This window comes from Drosophila melanogaster, chromosome 3L (assembly GCF_000001215.4).
Source record: "Drosophila melanogaster chromosome 3L".
In the NCBI taxonomy this organism is placed as follows: Eukaryota; Metazoa; Arthropoda; class Insecta; order Diptera; family Drosophilidae; genus Drosophila; species Drosophila melanogaster.
Window position 1 is genome coordinate 4044882 of NT_037436.4, and position 17337 is coordinate 4062218.

At 42.8% G+C, this 17337-nt stretch overlaps 3 protein-coding genes across 5 annotated transcripts; 2 read left to right on the forward strand and 1 right to left on the reverse strand.

Moving 5' to 3' along the window:
• Window positions 1-1714: 1714 nt before the first annotated feature.
• On the forward strand, window positions 1715-14779 carry CG1136 (uncharacterized protein). The gene is made up of 4 exons (NM_139596.3): window positions 1715-2125; window positions 12372-12534; window positions 12594-12715; window positions 12772-14779. Exons 1-4 carry the CDS (start codon window positions 2111-2113, stop codon window positions 13846-13848), a joined length of 1377 nt encoding a protein of 458 aa, NP_647853.1. The 5' UTR covers window positions 1715-2110; the 3' UTR covers window positions 13849-14779.
• On the reverse strand, window positions 2107-2854 carry Dpy-30L2 (Dpy-30-like 2). 2 transcript variants are annotated; one of them, NM_001274464.1, is made up of 2 exons: window positions 2818-2854; window positions 2107-2575 (listed from the first exon to the last, which is right to left on the reverse strand). In NM_001274464.1, the coding sequence occupies exon 2, from the start codon at window positions 2566-2568 to the stop codon at window positions 2272-2274; it is 297 nt and encodes a 98-aa protein (NP_001261393.1). In that variant the 5' UTR covers window positions 2569-2575; window positions 2818-2854; the 3' UTR covers window positions 2107-2271. The 2 variants fall into 2 exon arrangements, with proteins under 2 accessions (NP_001261393.1, NP_647854.1); NM_139597.2 differs by lacking the exon at window positions 2818-2854 and adding an exon at window positions 2712-2792.
• A 109-nt stretch (window positions 14780-14888) lies between the features above and the next one.
• On the forward strand, window positions 14889-17042 carry Ugt305A1 (UDP-glycosyltransferase family 305 member A1). Of its 2 annotated transcripts, none has more exons than NM_144446.2 (4): window positions 14889-15699; window positions 15757-16166; window positions 16233-16345; window positions 16401-17042. In NM_144446.2, the coding sequence occupies exons 1-4, from the start codon at window positions 15041-15043 to the stop codon at window positions 16968-16970; spliced, it is 1752 nt and encodes a 583-aa protein (NP_652703.1). In that variant the 5' UTR covers window positions 14889-15040; the 3' UTR covers window positions 16971-17042. The 2 variants fall into 2 exon arrangements, with proteins under 2 accessions (NP_652703.1, NP_001261394.1); NM_001274465.1 differs by having other exon boundaries at window positions 15022-15699.
• The last annotated feature ends 295 nt before the right edge of the window (window positions 17043-17337 follow it).

Genomic DNA, 17337 nt, shown 5'->3' on the forward strand with positions numbered 1-17337 from the left:
CTCAAATAGTTTTGTTCCGCGTCGCTCATACGCACCGTGGGTCGTCAAAGTCAAAGTCCAGACGCTGTGAGCTGCATTGGTAATTGAATCGCCGTGTGGTTTTGTTTATTGAACTAGCTGGCGAATATATTGTATCTCTAGTGTTCGCTCGTCCGCTCGTCTATGATTATTCATGGAATGCTCGCTGATTTATCCCTAACCCCCACTTTTTGAAAATGATTTCATGCCGCGTGACGTCAACTGCAACGGATATATGCCTCTATAGGAGGCCTATTCACCATGATCGGTTTATCGAGCCCAAGTCAGTCACTCAGATTGACTGGGAGGCCTTGGATTTCAGTGCTCTCCATTAGACGCAAGCGACTCCAAGTCGCCCACGCACTTGATATTTACCAACAACAATGGCAGCTGTGGCGCCAAAAAAAGCAAGTTCAATTTGCAACTCCACTTTCGGGGCTTAAGATCTCGAGAGCCACACCAGATAGCATCGAGTGCCAGACACTTTTTGCAGCCCGAGACAAATAATTACAACGACTTTGATTTTTTAATTAATTCGAGCCGCAAGGCGAGCACAAGATACAGATACAGATACAGATGGCCATAGATACGCCGCCAGAAATCATATGCCGGACTTTTATTATCCGTGTGGGCTGCCAGGCTGTTGTTTTGTTTCTAGCTTTGTTTGTTTTATTTTGTTTTCTTAGCTTCTAATGGATTATGAATATGGCAGTATACCCTATTCTAGCAATTTGTATAATATTTTAGGGCAGGGTATGGTACTACAGGTAATCGAAAACAATCTGAGTGTCAAATCAAAGATTATTGATAGGCTAAGATACTTGAAATCATTCTAAAAGGATTCTTTGTTTATTTATTTTTTATCTAGAAGGTAATGATTTCACACTTGAGTCTCAAAGTAACTGCCACTAAGTAGGTGATCTAAGGCGTGTTAATTAGCTGGGTAGCCCCGAAGTGAATCACCCGTGCATTGGGAACGTAATCTAGGTCCCCTTCTCTTCCGCCTTTAATTGGATAATGCCTATCCCTCGGAGCGAAGGGTATCAAAAGCTATGCACTTGGCCTTTCTCCCTTGGCTATCAAATATTTGCGTTGCCAGCTAAATTCGCTGACTCAAATGGCGAATTGCCCGGAGAATTCGTTATTACTTTTAGACGTGTTTATTTGTCTCGATGAAAATGGCTCGAATATGGCTCGGGGTATTTTAATCATTTTAAAACTGATCGGAAACTGTAGAGACGCCAAGTTATCTAACTTCACATCGGCTTGAACCTGCTTCGCACTTCAAGATCCAACATGCCAAGGCCGTTCGCAAACCCTTTCGAAAATGAGTGAAGTATTTATCACTCATTTGGCTCGGAGATGCACTGAACCAGCGATGTGGTGTGATCTTTAGACCCAGCTCTCGCTGGCAATTAGATGTAATTATTCTATGCAATATGTGCCGCATATGTACATATGTAGTTTTTTTCATTTCGATTTTGGCGCGTGACAATTGCGGGTGGGCCTCAAAACCGAGAAATCGGCTTACTCGAGAGCTGGAGAGCCAGCCCCCAAAGTAGATTAAATTGGCCCAAGCAGAACTGACTGAATCGAAAATACGACGAACCCAGAGCCGAAGCTTTGGCGCTCGCTTTTGAACCGAAGCGGTTTCGAATTTGAAGTTTTTAAACCGTCAACTAAGCTCGCTGCGAATTTAGTGGCAAACGAGCCAGCCAGTCGACCAGACACACGAGCGCGAGTTTGAAATCTAAACAAAAAAAAACCTGGCCCAAACTGAAATTCAAAACCGTCGAAACCAAACAGCAGCGATCGCAGATTGCAACGAGCGTGGGCTGCAATCGGAAGTGTTAAGCAAAGATAAATATTTGAAAAATAAACAAAAAGCGCAGCAGCCGGAGCTGGAACTAATTGAAAGTCTCCCCCGGCTAATTGGCCAATAATGAGGATTGCCAAAATTGGCAGCCGCTGAGATAATAGATAATTCGGAAAATCTTGTGCGTGTGTACGGAGCCGTGAAAAGCCAACGGCAAATAAATTGCAAATTAAATCGGGAAAATTAATAACAAGACGAAAGCAACGAAGGATCACCATGAAATCGTGGCTGGTAAGTGGCCTTCAGTTGTAATCAGCGATAAGTTGTGTACAAGAGTAATTTTTGGTGTGCGAAACCTAAAATCGGCAACAGTTCGTCGTGATAAGGGACAAAAAAAAAAATAAAAACTAAAACAAGGGAGCACAAGCCAAGGGTAACTAGTTTTCTTCTGTCTTGACCTCATCGCAGCGGTTCTTGTTCTTCAGCAGATAGGTGGCCAGGTAGCTGATCGGATCACTGGGGCGATCCCGGGCCAAAGCCTGCAGTCCGTGCAGCAAAATGGGGGCCACCGTCTGGTCGAGGTACTGGCGAACCGGCATGGAACTGGTGTCCGGACGCGGCTTCTGGCAGGCGGCGAACGCATCGATTCCATCCACCGATTGCTGCGAGTTGGAGTCGTTCTTGGCCACATCTCCGCCGCCATTGACTTCCCCCTCTCCAGGGGAAACCGGCATTGTTGGGCTGAGGGGTAAATCAAAACGAATCCTTCTTATTCGACAATTCACTTTTGTAGTGTATAAGTATTTTATACATAGGGTTTTAGGTTCTAGTATTGTTTTGAAAGTTTAGCCAAATCGTTGTGCTGTACTTTTCTCACCTTTATTTAAAAAATATATAAATTTTTTTTTGTTTTTTTATTCGAACAGAGTTCTAACTGCTTTGAATGTTGTCTTTAAAATGATGTGCCTATAGGATTTACTTACACAAGCTACCGAAGCAAAAGTCTTGGCATGCTAAGCTGCAGCTAAAAAATAAAATTTCAAAAACCTTACTATCGATATTATTACAAAATATTGAGGATATTTTATGTGCTGTGTGTATGAAATAGGTCGTGTTCGCATATTCAGAGAATGCAGTTTGGTCTTGTGGTCACCACATCATTTTCTATTGACTGCCTTCGATGATGTCACCCAGAGTTTTCCCAACACTTTGTCACCGGCTTTGGCTTGAAATTCAATCACCCTTAGTCGGGTCGTAAATCAGTCCATACTTCCCATAGATAACCGCCTGACCTCGACCCAAAATTTATGTGAAGCGCTTAAGATTTAGGAGCAGTGTGTTCGGTTTGTTTTGCTGGTTTGGCCAAAGACAAAGTCAGGGAATTAGCCGCAGCAATTATCTCCTAAGTGGCTACCAAGTAGCCCCCACTAATTAAGCTAAAGGGGACCAAGTGCAATGCCCATAAATTTACGTCCCCCCTCCAATCTGCAAACTTGATTTCAAAATGCGCCAGCTGCGGCTGTGGGGCAACCCTTGATCGGTGGGGTGCCATAATCCAGTCGTCAGTCGCCGGGCGATGTAAACGTGTTCTGAGCGTCGTAAAATCGGTGTAGAATCGCCTGCTAAATTGTTTGCTTATGTTTGGCAACACTTTTACACTTAATTGCCACCTGTAAATCACATAAATCTGCACGCCATCTCACTCGCACCTTCCTCTATAGATTTGTCGCTGCTTTTTTATGCGAAATTTATTGAATAATTCATGGGAAGTGATTAACACATATTTCGCTGCGAGAAACCAGAAACCTGTAGTTTTTGACCCATATTTCAGATAATTTTCGCCAGAAATTTGAATACGAATAGAAGCCGGGTCAGAAAACAAATACAGTGGGGGTAACTATGTTGCTTATATGTTCCTTAACTGTTTTCAAAGGCCTCAATCATTCGGTTTCGACAAAAATCGTGCATTACACGGATGATGGAGGCTTCCCCAGATATCGATCGGCGAAGAGAAGCTAGAGAAATGAAGAGCCCGCCGCCAAAGGTCACTGGCATCTTATGATGATCATAATGATGATGATGACGCAGACGATTATGTGCTATTCAGATACACCGCACTCCAACTCAGACAGTGTATCTTGTATCTTTGTATCTTTTTTTTTTTTTTTTTGAAGTGGGCAGCAGCACGTGGGCCTAACATTTGGTTAGTTGTGAAGGGAACCGCGCAAAGGGACAACCAATCAAAACAAAACAGCAGAGGTTAAAAAAAAAAACCCCAACTGCAGTCCACAATTGCGCAAATCTCGAAGGAAAGAGAAAAAGATAGCGATATGAAAAGAAAAGAGACCGAGCTTAGTATATGCAAATCAGTTTGAGCGGCATCAAAAACCAAAACAGACAAAACAGAAAGATACAAAAACAGAGTATTTTTAAAAATAATCTGAAATCGAACCTATGAATACCCTAAGTTAAACTTAAATCATTGATATTATTAATATAAATTTTAAATTAATGCTGCCTACACTACTACAATTCAACAAGCACCAAAATTAAAATGCCTTAACATAGTAATGAAAGAAATACAACATTCAAAAATAATAACAATGTATAAATGTATAATTAAATAATAAAAATCCGCTGTTTATGGGTCTGATTTGCTCTATCCCTTTTGTTACAAATCGGCTCATGAATATATCACACCCCATTCTAGGGCACTCAAAGAAACCAAAAACAGAGCACGGCTGAATTAGAGCAACTGAATTAATTAGCGCAGTGGAATCACTTGCCACATTTTACTTTTATTATTTATGCGACCTTGAGGGAGATAGCCTGGCCCAAAAAAAAAAAAAAACGAGGGAGATGGCGGAGTGACAAAAATAAATTCAAATTGTCTTTGCCATTTTGTCTCGCACTTTTCTTCGCTTTGGATACCTTAAAGGTAAACTCAAAACATAAAACAGATTAGGTGCCCTATGATAATTATGCAAGACTCTCCTAGATGGATTGATATATGGGCGTCCGATTTGTGTTTCTCATGTTTTTCATTTCACAATTACCCATTATTAAATATCATTTCAAATGGAACCGCCCCTGCCGGCGGCAAATTCGCGTTTTGTTTTTCTGCATTTCACGCATAAATTATTTGGCCATAAACTGTTTTGGCCACAGTCGATCGATGATGCTGCAACTTTTTTTTTTTTCGGCCACATTCCGCCGGCACATGGAGATATCTTTTAATTCCAGACGCTGACCCAATTCCTTTTCTGCGTCAAGAGGAGGTGGCTAATTTACTTGGCCACTCGACTGAATTCTATGATGGTTCACACGCCGTAGAATTTTGCACTGTTTTTTTTAATGGTCTTCTTAACAAATTAGCAACAGCTGCTGTTTTGCAGTCGAATGGGAAGCGGATCCAAATGCGGTCACAGCCATAAGTGGCGGGTCACCTCAGCAGTGAGAAGTGAGTGATGTGGGAAGATGTTCTGGGTGAGACTCAGCGGCAATTAATCCATTAGGTCACCCATGAGAGTAATGGGTAATAAATGTTTCAGTTTTACTGGCCACTTTCTGGGTATACTACATATAATTATAGGGCATATTTCGTTTCGTAGTCAATAGATTTCCTAGTTGCAACTACTAAACAGTGTACAAATTACACTACTTGAAAAATGACTATGCTAGTTGGTTAGTTCAAGTCGAAAGTATCTTATTTTGAACTATAACTATCTTATAAGCTGCATTTGTCAATGTGACAGCATGTGACAAATATAATTATTTAAATTTCCATAGGGTGTTGGCCTGAAATCCTTCGGTTCACAATTCCATTTCCTTGTCACACTTCTGTCTGCAACGCCCCGAATTTTTGACTGCGCATAAAGCTATCTGGCTATCTGACAGTTCGCAGTTGTTAGAGTGCAAACGAGGCAACCACGCTCGCAAGCAGCGACAATCAGAGGCACTTTTGCCCACACAAGAACTGACAGCTAGCGAGGAACAATGTCGCCAGTTGATCGGGGAGAATAAGAAATATATGCACAGATACCCAACGTATAATATGAGTGAGTCCCACGCATGGTACACCAGTTGAATGCCAGATGAGGGAGCTGCAGAGGGGCCATAGATGCTAATCAATCCGCTTGGCATCGAAAGTATGCCAAAGTCAGTCGGCTTGCCTGGCCTGGCCTGGCCCTTTTTCACATTTTCCCAACCCAGTGGCAATGGAAATTTCACACGGCAAGAAATGATCAGCAGATTATTGGATAAAAATAGAAAAAAATTAAAAATAACAACTGGACAAAGGTTTATATTTCTTTCAAGTGCATCGGTTCGAAAGTAAAACACAAAACAATTATCACACATAGCTGGCATTTTTGCATATACCGCTGACACAGATGGCGCCCGAACAGGGACAGGTGGCTGCCAAAAAATGCGGCTTTTCCCACACAGCTAAACGCTTTCCGCCGGAGTTCATTTACACGCAGCGCGCAAAACAGAGTCGAATTCAGCGCCGGCAATTACTATGATTAATTTCGCTTGATATGTGTGTGCATCGGGCTCTGGACTCTTGGCTTTTCGGAGGCCCAGCTCAGGCGCAATTATGAAATACGCCTTAGCATTTGGTGGGGGCTTTTGAGAAAGAAGCCAGGCTAGGTGGTAGTTGGTTGCATGCCCGCACGCTGACAATGAAAATGGGGCGAAAGAAGGGGCTGTGGTGGGGAGAAACAGCAGTTTATACAACACGAAATTAAAACACGAGCGAGCAATGAACAACTGCCTGCATTGGCCCATGTCGAAGTAAGTCGAAGAAGTCGGATCGAAGTCGCAGCTGAGCTGAAAATTAATGCGATAGCAATGTGCTCGTGCAGCTTTCACTCTCTTTTGGGGCCGAATGTCAGCCGGCTGGGGTATTTCGATTCGATTTGCTTCGCTTTTTTTGGCCACTGTTTCTGGGGCTGAGATTAGGTCGCCCATTGCCGCCCAATTGGAGCAGACGAGGAGCAGCACAGCTCCCACAGCTGCCAACCGCCAACTGCCAAGTGCCAAGTGCAGTGCCAAATTGCGGAAACATTTTTGGCGACGAAGCGCGAAGCGACGCGCAAAACAAAAGACTTAAGACACGAACTGGCCGAGATGGCTGGCTGAATCAACAGCTGGCGGCGCCGTTTGGTGCCACATCAGGTGGATTTTCCACTTGGTTAGCGGGCCATACTTTTCCTCTCCATCAACTCCCCGCCACCAGATGTCGACCTTCATCATGGGGCATTACCCAACGCCGATCAACTCAAAGAAACTCCACTCCGCTTAGTTAGTTCCACTCTTTCACGCCTCGGCAAATTGGGCGCAGCCGAGTTGGAAGATCGGAAGACGCCCAGAACAGACGCTGTCTGGCTCAGGTTCTTGTTATGCAACTGATTTATTGGGCAACTAATCTATCGTAGATTCTTCTCAGCTAATATTTTAATGTATGAAACAACCGAATGGTTAAATATATTATTGTCCCTAACAATGAGCTCATTGCGTAATTACTCATAAAACTAGATTATCTGCACTCCGCCCAAAATCTATTAAAAAAAATGCATAAACTACGAAACATAAATTTCATTTTATACGACTAGTTACGATTTCCAATTATAGTCAGCTCTACAATCAATTGTGGGTGCTATGTAAAGCTGAAAAAACATTAAACTAAAGTAAAGACAACTTGTTTAGTGCGCTTTTTATTCTCGTTATGCAACCGTGTAACTCATTATGCAATTTTAATAATTGTGTCAACTGAACAAAAGTGAAATGTGTCGGAAGTGTCGCCTGGTGGAAAATTTTTTGGCGCCGCTTCGGTTGCCAGCTGTTGAGTTCATAGCTCTGCCCCTGAGTTGTCCGCCCACGTTTTGTCGCTTCTGGATGACCTTGCCGCTTTGGGGCGGCACACATAAACCATATGCATATGACCATTTGTGCTTCAATAATTGTTTATGGCTCTCGATGATGAACATTTGTTGTGACAGTCGCCCGATGCATGTCAATTGCATGATTATCGCTTAATTATTAATTCAATTCTGGTGCTGTGCGTTTTGTGTTCCGTTCTGTTTCGTTTCGCTTCGTTCTATGCGTGACTATTGGGGATTTCACACGTCGCATCCACTTTTCAAATTACAACACCCATCCACGCAACACTCACTCGAATAATCGAGTTATCACACCACGAGTGCCACAAATATGGAGAGCAGCAGCTTTAAAATGATGCAATAAATTGCAGTGCAAAATGTGGTTAGAGCGGGCTTAGATGAGTGCGGGTAAGGCCAAGAATGTAAGCGAATCGAATTAGGAATACTTCGTAATTCCTAAAGAAATAGTTATATGATATTTCTCTCATTATTAATACCGCTTACAAGATCTTCAGTATACAAACGTTTAAGTTATGTGAATAGCTTGAATGTAGAAATTGTAGGATTTTATCTTTAAATATTACTAGTTCCATCAAAACGCAGTATATAATGATTCTTTCAAATCGATCTACTAATGAGATTCAGTAAAAGTGAGATCCGATTCAAGTTGCACATTCTTTGCGTGCAGTTGACTGATAAATTCTATAAATAGAGATTAGCAACATGAGGCAGCTGTCTGGTAGAGAACTGGGTTACTTAGGGGCTGTAAATCAACTATCGGTAGTGGTTTGGAACCCAGCCGGATCGGATGAAGTGCCTCTGAATGGGACAAACAAGACAGGCAGCTTGCTGCGTGGTCGCCTTCGTTGGTTATTCAATTCAGGGTCGGGTTCTGGGAGCCCACACTCTTGACTTGGCCATAGTTGGAGCCTGGCCCAAAGGCATGGCTGCTGATCGTAGACACCATTAAGTGGATTGTATAACTGCTTACAATGTTCCTATATATTTTATGTACTGTTTTTTTTGGTGGGGTCTCCAAGACAAACAGGAAATGCCGCAGCCAAAAAATCGTTGACCGAAAAAGGCAAGCACTTTTTTTGTTGGCTTTTACTCTTTTAGTTTTTTGTTGTTTAGTTTTTTTTTCTTTTGATTTTTTGCAAGTTACGAAAAGTCAAACAACTAACGAAATTTAATACAATTTTGTACGGCAGATTGTTGTTGTTTGTCAGCTGCTTCCCACCGCCAAAAATCTGCGGACTTTGCTCGAAATCTGACAGCGAGCTGTCAGTCAGAATTCCAATTCCCCTCCGATTTGCCCCTTGCGAAATATCCGAGTGGGTGTTTTCTATTCGTGAGGCACTCAAATATCTTTCGGTTGCTCTTAGTGTAATTCAATAGTCGCCGTTTGCTGTTGGCGGGTCGCATTCTTGGAATTGATTGTGCCTAATGAAATGTTTCATTAGCGGAATATAGGGTTTCATGTTTTGCGCGGCTGCAGTGTTTTTGTGGAATTTGAGCAATTAGAAATTATTACTTGCTTCGGTTAGCATCTGACGGGGCTAAACAAGATTATTGACACAGCTTATTGACACGATGTTTGTGACTTGTTATTATTTCATAAAATTTTGACAATACTATAAAAGTTCCCGCCCAGCGTGAAGTAATTTCAGTTTTTATATCTTACTTTAATAGCTTAATCACAAAATTAATTGACACAGAGTCATATACTTTTTAAGTCTTCCAAGTTTGTGTCCTAAGTCTTTCGTTTAAGTTTTCACTAGTATATATTATATTTTTTATCAGAGTTGATTAAGAATAAATTTGCTGTATAAAATATTATTCTTCAAATATCATAAGCATACTAGTGCGGGGGACACAGTTTAAATGATTCATCGTTGTTGTTCTTAAACTCTGTAAGTTCGTGTCTTGAGTCTTTTGATATTAGCTGGAACTGGTTTTTCCATTTTTGGAAATTTGTTTTCGATTTCATTGATTATTACGAAAAATAATATTTGTCAAGATTTTACTTAGAATTCAAAAACGACGCTAAATATGAATCAGCATTGTTTTTCCTCATAACATGTAAGCAAATATGTTTTGTGTGTTTTCTGGCCATCTGATTTATGCTGGAAAATAATTTATTGAAAGCGGATTTTGCCATAACTTGGCCATGCTGGACATTCATATCGCTCAACTTCATCATGAACTAAATTTTCCACAATCGATTTCTGTGGGTTTTCATGCCACATGATTCACGGCATCCATCCCCCAGGCGGAAGCAGCCATCAGCCGCATAATCAAATTGAAAACGGGGAAATAGTCGAGTAGAAATCCATCACCACATGCACACACACTCCCCAGCGAGTATGCAAAAACACTCCCCGAAAAAAAATAAAATTAAAACCACCAAATCGGAACCAACCCAACTGAGCCAAACCAAATACTATCCATGTGAGTCGGCTATGGGGATCGATTTGAAAGTCTATGGGCTTCATTAGCTCTTTGTTCGTGCCCAGAATGCAGGCAAAAATAAAGCATTAACATAAAAATTGGAATTTTCTTTGCTTCATTTATCATCTCCGGTGGATTTGGAGCGAACTGTGATCGTAATTGGAGTGGGTTTTAATTAAAAAGTGAACTGTGATCAGGCGAAGGTCATCAACAATGGGGAATTATGATTGCTTTGTTTCTAGCATTTTGCAGAATTCTTTGTTCAACTCGGGTTTTTGGGGTCAACTGAGCAATTTAATGTTGCGTAAGTTACAAAAGGGGGGGAGCAAAGTGGGTGAAGAGGCTGCGGGGGCGAGATGGTTGCGCAACGGAAAGAAACTCTTTTGGATTTTTTTTCCCCTGTTTTTATGTTTTGTTACCGTTTCGACAGGCAGCAGCAACAACAACAAACGTCTGACAATAAAGTAAACAAAATTGCGCGCCAAGGAAAACGTGATTTTCCACTTTTGATCGCGCCCAAAAGGAGTTCGCCGCATCTCGGGCGATTCTCACGTAACCAAAGCCTCTGCGGCAACAACTCCAAATGTGCAACATATGTTGCAGAGTGGAGAGTCCCGCCAGCCGAGCTACCAACCGGTTGTCTTCAAAACTGGCAGCCCAGGCTCCCAAATCGGGCCAGCAAATTTCATTCAGAGAGATGAAGCCCCGCTGGTGGCCACTTTTACTCTCGTTTTGGCCAAACACAGCGGAAACAGTCGCAATAATTTGCTCGCAATTTAATTCGTTGCGTTGGTCGATCAAATAAATCTCCATCTGCCCGCACGGAGCTTGTAGATACTTTTAGTTATGGGCACTGCGATTCAGACACGCGAATTTCTCACAAATAGACGCCAATTTGCTATAGTTTTTTTTCGGGGGTGTGGTTGGGAAACTGAGAGAGTTTTGTTGGTATATTATGTCATTGGTTTTAGGGGGAAATTCAATTAGCTGTCATGAAAACAAAATTACGACTACTAGCAAGAATAACTTAAATTTAAATGCTACATTTAAAACAAGGATAGAATAAATTATGTTTTGTTTGCAATCTGAATATTATTTAAAAAATTTATTGTGGGAGTACACAGGAAAGTGTTTGTGAGGACTTACACATATGTGCTGACGTAATGCTTGTCTCCTTAATTTATGATTAATGGTCAAGTTTAGTCAAATGACAGAGTCATAAATCAATGATATAATATGCACATATCTTACAAAGGTGGGGCGAATAAAGTTCCCCCCTTTAAGGAAAGTTCATTCTTCGCGGTTCAATTATTTTGATTATTCTGAAAAGTGTCCCAACAACAATTAATTAAAGCGCCATAAATTGCGTCGAGCCAAGACGTACATACATATAGTATCGCCCCAAACGAGCACGAAATTATAATAAAAATGTCAGCGGCTGCCGAAATTAGCCAGTAAACTTGGCTCATAGCCGTTCCACCCACACCGAAACCCCCGCCATTTTGTCTTTAGCCCATGGAAATTTATGACGGAATGCTAAAGTAATTGAAGCGTAAATGATTAAACGTGCGGGTGGCTCATACATTAGAATAATTGCCAGAAGTATTATTATTCGAGCTCCAACCTTAACCATGAGCGCGGGCAAGTCGGCTATAATGCCAATCCCAAGTAAAACCAAATCGAGTCATCTGCATTACACATACGCCACGTGAACCGGTTCGATTCGCAGATGCTGATGTCGTTATCTATTCAGTTGCTACTGGTGGCGGTGTTGATGCCATGGAAAACACTTTCACATACTGCATTTCCGCACGCGGTTGCTAAAATGTTGCACAACCGCATCTCGTGCCATTGATTACTTTCTGACCAGTGTCACCTTGACTCTGAAACTTGCCACACACTGAGAGAAATATGTTTTAATGAATCTTTTGCGGTGCTTATGTGCGGTACTTATTTTCTTTTTGCATTTTACTCAAAATTAATGGCGGGAAATCACAATGATACTAAATACTTGTTGGTACACATAAACCAAATATTATTTTCCACACTGGACATGAGTTGCCCCACCGGAAAGCCGCCAATGGATAGATGACTGCCTGCTTTGGTTTGGGGCAGCTGCCGGCGGATGTGATTAGTGACCAATCCTCGATACATTACCCCCCAATAAAAACTATGATCGCAACTCATCGAAACTTTCCTTTCAGCTGGCTCTGGTGGCCCTGGCAGCAGTTGTTACTGGCAGCCAGACTCCCAGTGCGAATCAATACCATATCCAGACGGACGAGGGACCGGAGCGATACTTCCGCTTCCAAACGGACAGCGGACAGTTCCGCAAGGAGAAACGGCTGCAGGATGGCACAGTCATCGGTGAGTGATCAACGATGTCTATAGTGGGAAAGTACATTGAACTAATTGATTACTGACAGGAACTGAGGCCTGGATCGATGCGGCGGGCTATCTACGACAGAAGGACTACATTGCCGATAAGCAGGGATACAGGATACTGAAGTCCAAGACCATCTACGTGGGCCTAGGAAGGGCCGTTGAGGTAGGACTATTCGACTCTCAAATAAAAGAATTACTTTAATAAATGTTCTTTCCTAGGACGCCATTAAATCCACCAAGGCAGCGCCAGCTCAATCGGGTGTCCTAGTGCATGGCGGCTCCTCGGGATCTTCGGCCAACAGTCTGGGCAGCTATCATCGTCCCAGCTATGGCTACATTTCGAGCACCACGTCCACCACCACACCGGCTCCATATCCGCCTCCAGCTCTACTGGACGTCGAGGACTCAGGTGCAGGCAAGCTCAATTACTTGCCCCCCGAACAAGCGGCCAAGATTGAGCCACAATCACAGCTCGGATTCGATCATTATCCGGATGAGTTGCCACGGGCGAGGGATCAGCTATTGTCGCCTCTTCCAGCCACGCCGCTGAGTCCACTGGTTGACATCCATTCGAATGGTGACCCTGTTCAGGACTTGGAACTGAATGCCATCAATGTGTACGACGCTGAAGCGGATCGAGCCTTCGGACACGGGCAGTTTGGTTCGGTCATAAGTTCCACTACGGCCAGACCTCCATCGCTGGATATGCTACCTCCACTGAGTGCCCACAGACGTCGTCTGCGTCCGCGTCCGACTCCAGCTCCCGTAGCCATTGTTTCCAGCACACCAGCACCCATTTCTGGCGCGGATTTGTATGGCTACTCCACGCCACAGCCATTCGCTGCTCCTGCCTATCAATTCGCACCGCCAGCCACGTCCTCCACCACGGGATATGGCTACTATCCGCCTCCGCAGTCGCCAGTGGATGTAAACTCCCTGGAGGCGGCACTTCTTCCGCCCCTGCCATCCAGCTCATACCGAAGACGCCTGCGTCCAAGGCCAGTCCAGGGTAATCACCTCGATGGGTTGGCCGCCTCCGAATACGATGGCGTTGGAGTTACCCGCAATGGATTCCGTTATGTGCTGCCCAAGCAGTACCATGAGGAGGAAACGAATCCATCGGACGGAAAGCGAGCGGGCAGCTTTGGCTACGTGGATCCCTTCGGAATCCGTCGGGTGGTTTACTATAACGCAGCTCCCGGCAGGGGATTCGTCCATCGGAATAACAATCAGTTTGTGGGCGCCAATGGAGCGCCATACGATTCACCGGGTCCGGCGGAGCTGGTCAACGAATAGATAGTAGAGAATAGTATCATTCATGGAGATTAGTGTGGGTCGATTTATTTATTCGGCGATTTTGGGTTCTTCAAAGAGTTAAGGGGTTAGGAATCTAATAGTTCTGGGTAATTTGTATTCTTCCAAAAGATTTTCCTATAAAGCTAGAAATGAAATCTACATAGTGAAATTAATATAATATTTATGTCATGTGATAAATTTTAAATGGATATTCAGTATTTAATCAAATTGATATTTCGAAGCTAAACCCATAGGTTTTGTAGGAAAAGTTTCTAAAGATTTGTCCAAGTTAGTCCACCCAACCAACCGGGTAAATCGACCCACTCTAATGAAGGTGCTGCACGTATCCCGAATCCCGACTCACTCAACGAGGCACCAAAACTAACCGTAGAACCTCAACCAAGGGGAATCCCCCGACTTACGATTAACCTGTACATATAACCACGCTCAAAGCTTTCCTTTCTCAAGGTCCCACTGTTTTTTTGTTTTTTCTTTACTGCACGCACACACACACACAAAGAAAACGACATCTGTGTTAATTAATTTAATGCTTAATCACATCCAAATGTAACATAATTTATAATTCGAAACACTGTGCAATTAGCGCTTAGAATAAGTTCATTAGGGGTACTCACTGTCGCACACGAAATGTAGATTGTGTAAGTGATTGGGGAGAAATCGATTCACGTATTAATCTTGCCATATTAACAAAAAGTAAATTAATAAAACACTCTGTTCATCACTTGGAACTCCCCATTCTGCCCCTTAGCGTAATTTATATCAATAAAAATAACTATAGCCGGTTTTTTGGCCAATAGCTGTTCATTTCCGAGGAATGAATACCCGTTGCCTAAAAACCTTAGCCATGTATTGCGAAAAATGTTATTGTTAAGCAGTTTGAAGATAATAAAAACGTATGTATTTAAATTATAAATAGTTATTGTATTTTATTTATGGCTGCGATAAAAAAAAAAAAACAATTTCTCACATGAGTAAGTCTATGCCCAAAACTTCACTCCGTTGCTAACGTTTTTTTTTTTACCGATTCCCCATAATCCCACTGATATCGAGGAAAAACAAATCCGATTGAAACCTTATCGGCACGACAAACACATTAACCGGTCAATCTTATCGGGTGATGCCACCCAAACAACCCACAAAGGTGACTCAGTAGTGGATAGTAATTGGAGCAATGAGGGCCTTGTGTTTACTCCCGGTTTTCGTGCTTTTGGGCAGGTTTTGCTCCTTGGAGGCGGCAAATATCCTGTGCTTGGTGAGCACGGCCAAGCACAACAATCCTGGCTGGTCAAAGCCCCTTTTCGACGCCCTCTTGGCCAATGGTCATAGCCTACTGGTCATCAGTACAGCGCCCAATCCGGAACCAAAGAAGCAAGTGGACGGTCTAGTGTACTACCATCTGCCCAACGAATACGATGTGATGAAGAGGCACTTCCTCCTCGAGGAACCGCGCGAGTACATAAGTATGGTTACCCTCAATCAGCTGCTGGTGTGGTACGAGGTCCTCTTGGGCAGCTGCCGTGCTCTACTTAACTCGGATACCATGAGCAGCAAGAGGCCGGAATTGACCGCCCAACTGAGCATGGAATATGATCTGATCATTACGGATGTCACCCAAGGCATTGAGTGCCTAATGGATTCGGTTTCCGGCTGGCGTTCCAAGCCAGTTCTTGGCTTGAGTGCTGGTAAGCTCACCCCGGACCTTATGTCCCTACTCCGAGCGGAAAACACGATAAATGCGGCCCGGATTCCGCACTATATTAGCCAAGTTCCCAAGACTATGGGCTTCTGGAACCGACTTCACAACCACATCATGTACTATGCAGAGCCACTGTGAGTTCAGAGATCATCTTCTACTTTTTCCAATGATCATATTATCCTAATCTCTAGGATTCACTTAGTGATCACTCGTCCGGTTCTTAGTGAACTAATGAAGACGGAAAATGCTTTCCCCAAACTACAATTAGTGCTCCTAAATACCCATCCAACCTTGGATTATGTTCAGAACCTTCCGCCCGGAGTCATCGAAGTGGGTGGTCTCCACATCAAGAACCAGACCAGCCCTTTGCCCACGTATATACAAGAATTCACGGAGAAGTTCTTCGACGGCATTGTGTACATCAATATGCCCTATATTGAGTATATGAATGACCAGGGATTGAAGGCTATGTATACGATGATTCACGGAAATCCCAATGTTGCCTTCATTTGGAATGTGGAGCAACTAGAGCAGTTGCCGGCCAAGAAACCAAATCTGTTGACGCTTCATGTGAATCAATCACTACAGCAAGACATCTTGGGTAGGTTTTATATAATTTTTACGTTTTAAAATTAATAAGAAACATACTTCTATTTATGACAATCAGCTATGCAGTACGTCAAGGGGTTCCTGAATCATGGAGATAGTTTCAGTCTTCAGGAGGCAATTCACTATGGAGTGCCCGTCGTCGTGCTTCCCCTTAAACTAGAGGAATTTAATGTGAGTGTATATTTGATATTTCTATTAATTATATTAAATCATATTTATCCTGCAGAATGCCCAACGTGTAATGGAACGCAACTTGGGTGTGATGCTTCAGGTCAAGGAATTTAACCAAAGCTCCCTGTCGGATGCCCTTACGCGAATCCTGGATGAGGAGCGTTTCATAAGTGCTCTCCACCAGGCCCAGTTGAAGTTCCGGACCCGTCCGCAATCCGCCCTGGAATTGGCTGTATGGCATGCGGAACAACTTATCGCCGAACCACGACTATTTAAACATTTCGCACAAACTGAGACGTTAGCCCAAAATTTCTTCGTGGCCAATTCCCTAGATGTCCTGACCGTGCCTCTCATTGTTCTCCTGGCTGCCGTGGTATCCTTGGCCAACTTGGTCTACGTCTTATACACTGGAGGATCCAAACGTCAACAAACTTTGGAAAAAGCAGTACTCAAAAAACGCAAGAAGTCAAAAAAGAGTTCCCCCCAGACTTTCACACCAGTGAATGTAACACTCAAACTAGAAACCAGCGAATTACTTGAAGATCTAAATAATGAAATTCTCGAGGGGGAGGAGGAACTGCTCAAAGGGGAAGAAAAGCCCCTCGAGGAGAAGAAAGAAGACTAAATGTTTGAATAATACTGTTTCATGTACCAAATAAGACTGCGAATAAATAATTGTAAAGATCTCGGCAACATCAATTCATTAATTTGGCAAAGTCCATTTCAGGTATTTTGAGCTACATTTTAAAATAATATGATGCGTTTTGGCAAAATATCATATTTGGAGAAAACTCAATCAAAATGCAAATCAAAGCTATACTTGGGGTTTATACCCCTTTTAGCTAGATCAATAAAAACGTAAAGCCGAAAAGTATACCTTTCTTTTTAAGAATATACTATTCCCATTTTGGCTCTCTTAATTTAAAGAGCGAAAACATCGGAAGTAAACCCTCTCAGGTAGGTAGATTCACCACAGGTAGGCACAACTTCGA

Coding starts and splice junctions, on each gene's coding strand:
- Dpy-30L2 (NM_001274464.1), bottom strand. CDS start 2,568: ATGCCGGTTTCCCCTGGAGAGGGGGAAGTCAATGGCGGCGGAGATGTG.
- Ugt305A1 (NM_144446.2), top strand. CDS start 15,041: ATGAGGGCCTTGTGTTTACTCCCGGTTTTCGTGCTTTTGGGCAGGTTT. Junction 15,700..15,756: donor ATGTACTATGCAGAGCCACT/GTGAGTTCAGAG, acceptor CCTAATCTCTAG/GATTCACTTAGTGATCACTC. Junction 16,167..16,232: donor ACTACAGCAAGACATCTTGG/GTAGGTTTTATA, acceptor TATGACAATCAG/CTATGCAGTACGTCAAGGGG.
- CG1136 (NM_139596.3), top strand. Junction 12,535..12,593: donor GCAGGATGGCACAGTCATCG/GTGAGTGATCAA, acceptor GATTACTGACAG/GAACTGAGGCCTGGATCGAT. Junction 12,716..12,771: donor GCCTAGGAAGGGCCGTTGAG/GTAGGACTATTC, acceptor GTTCTTTCCTAG/GACGCCATTAAATCCACCAA.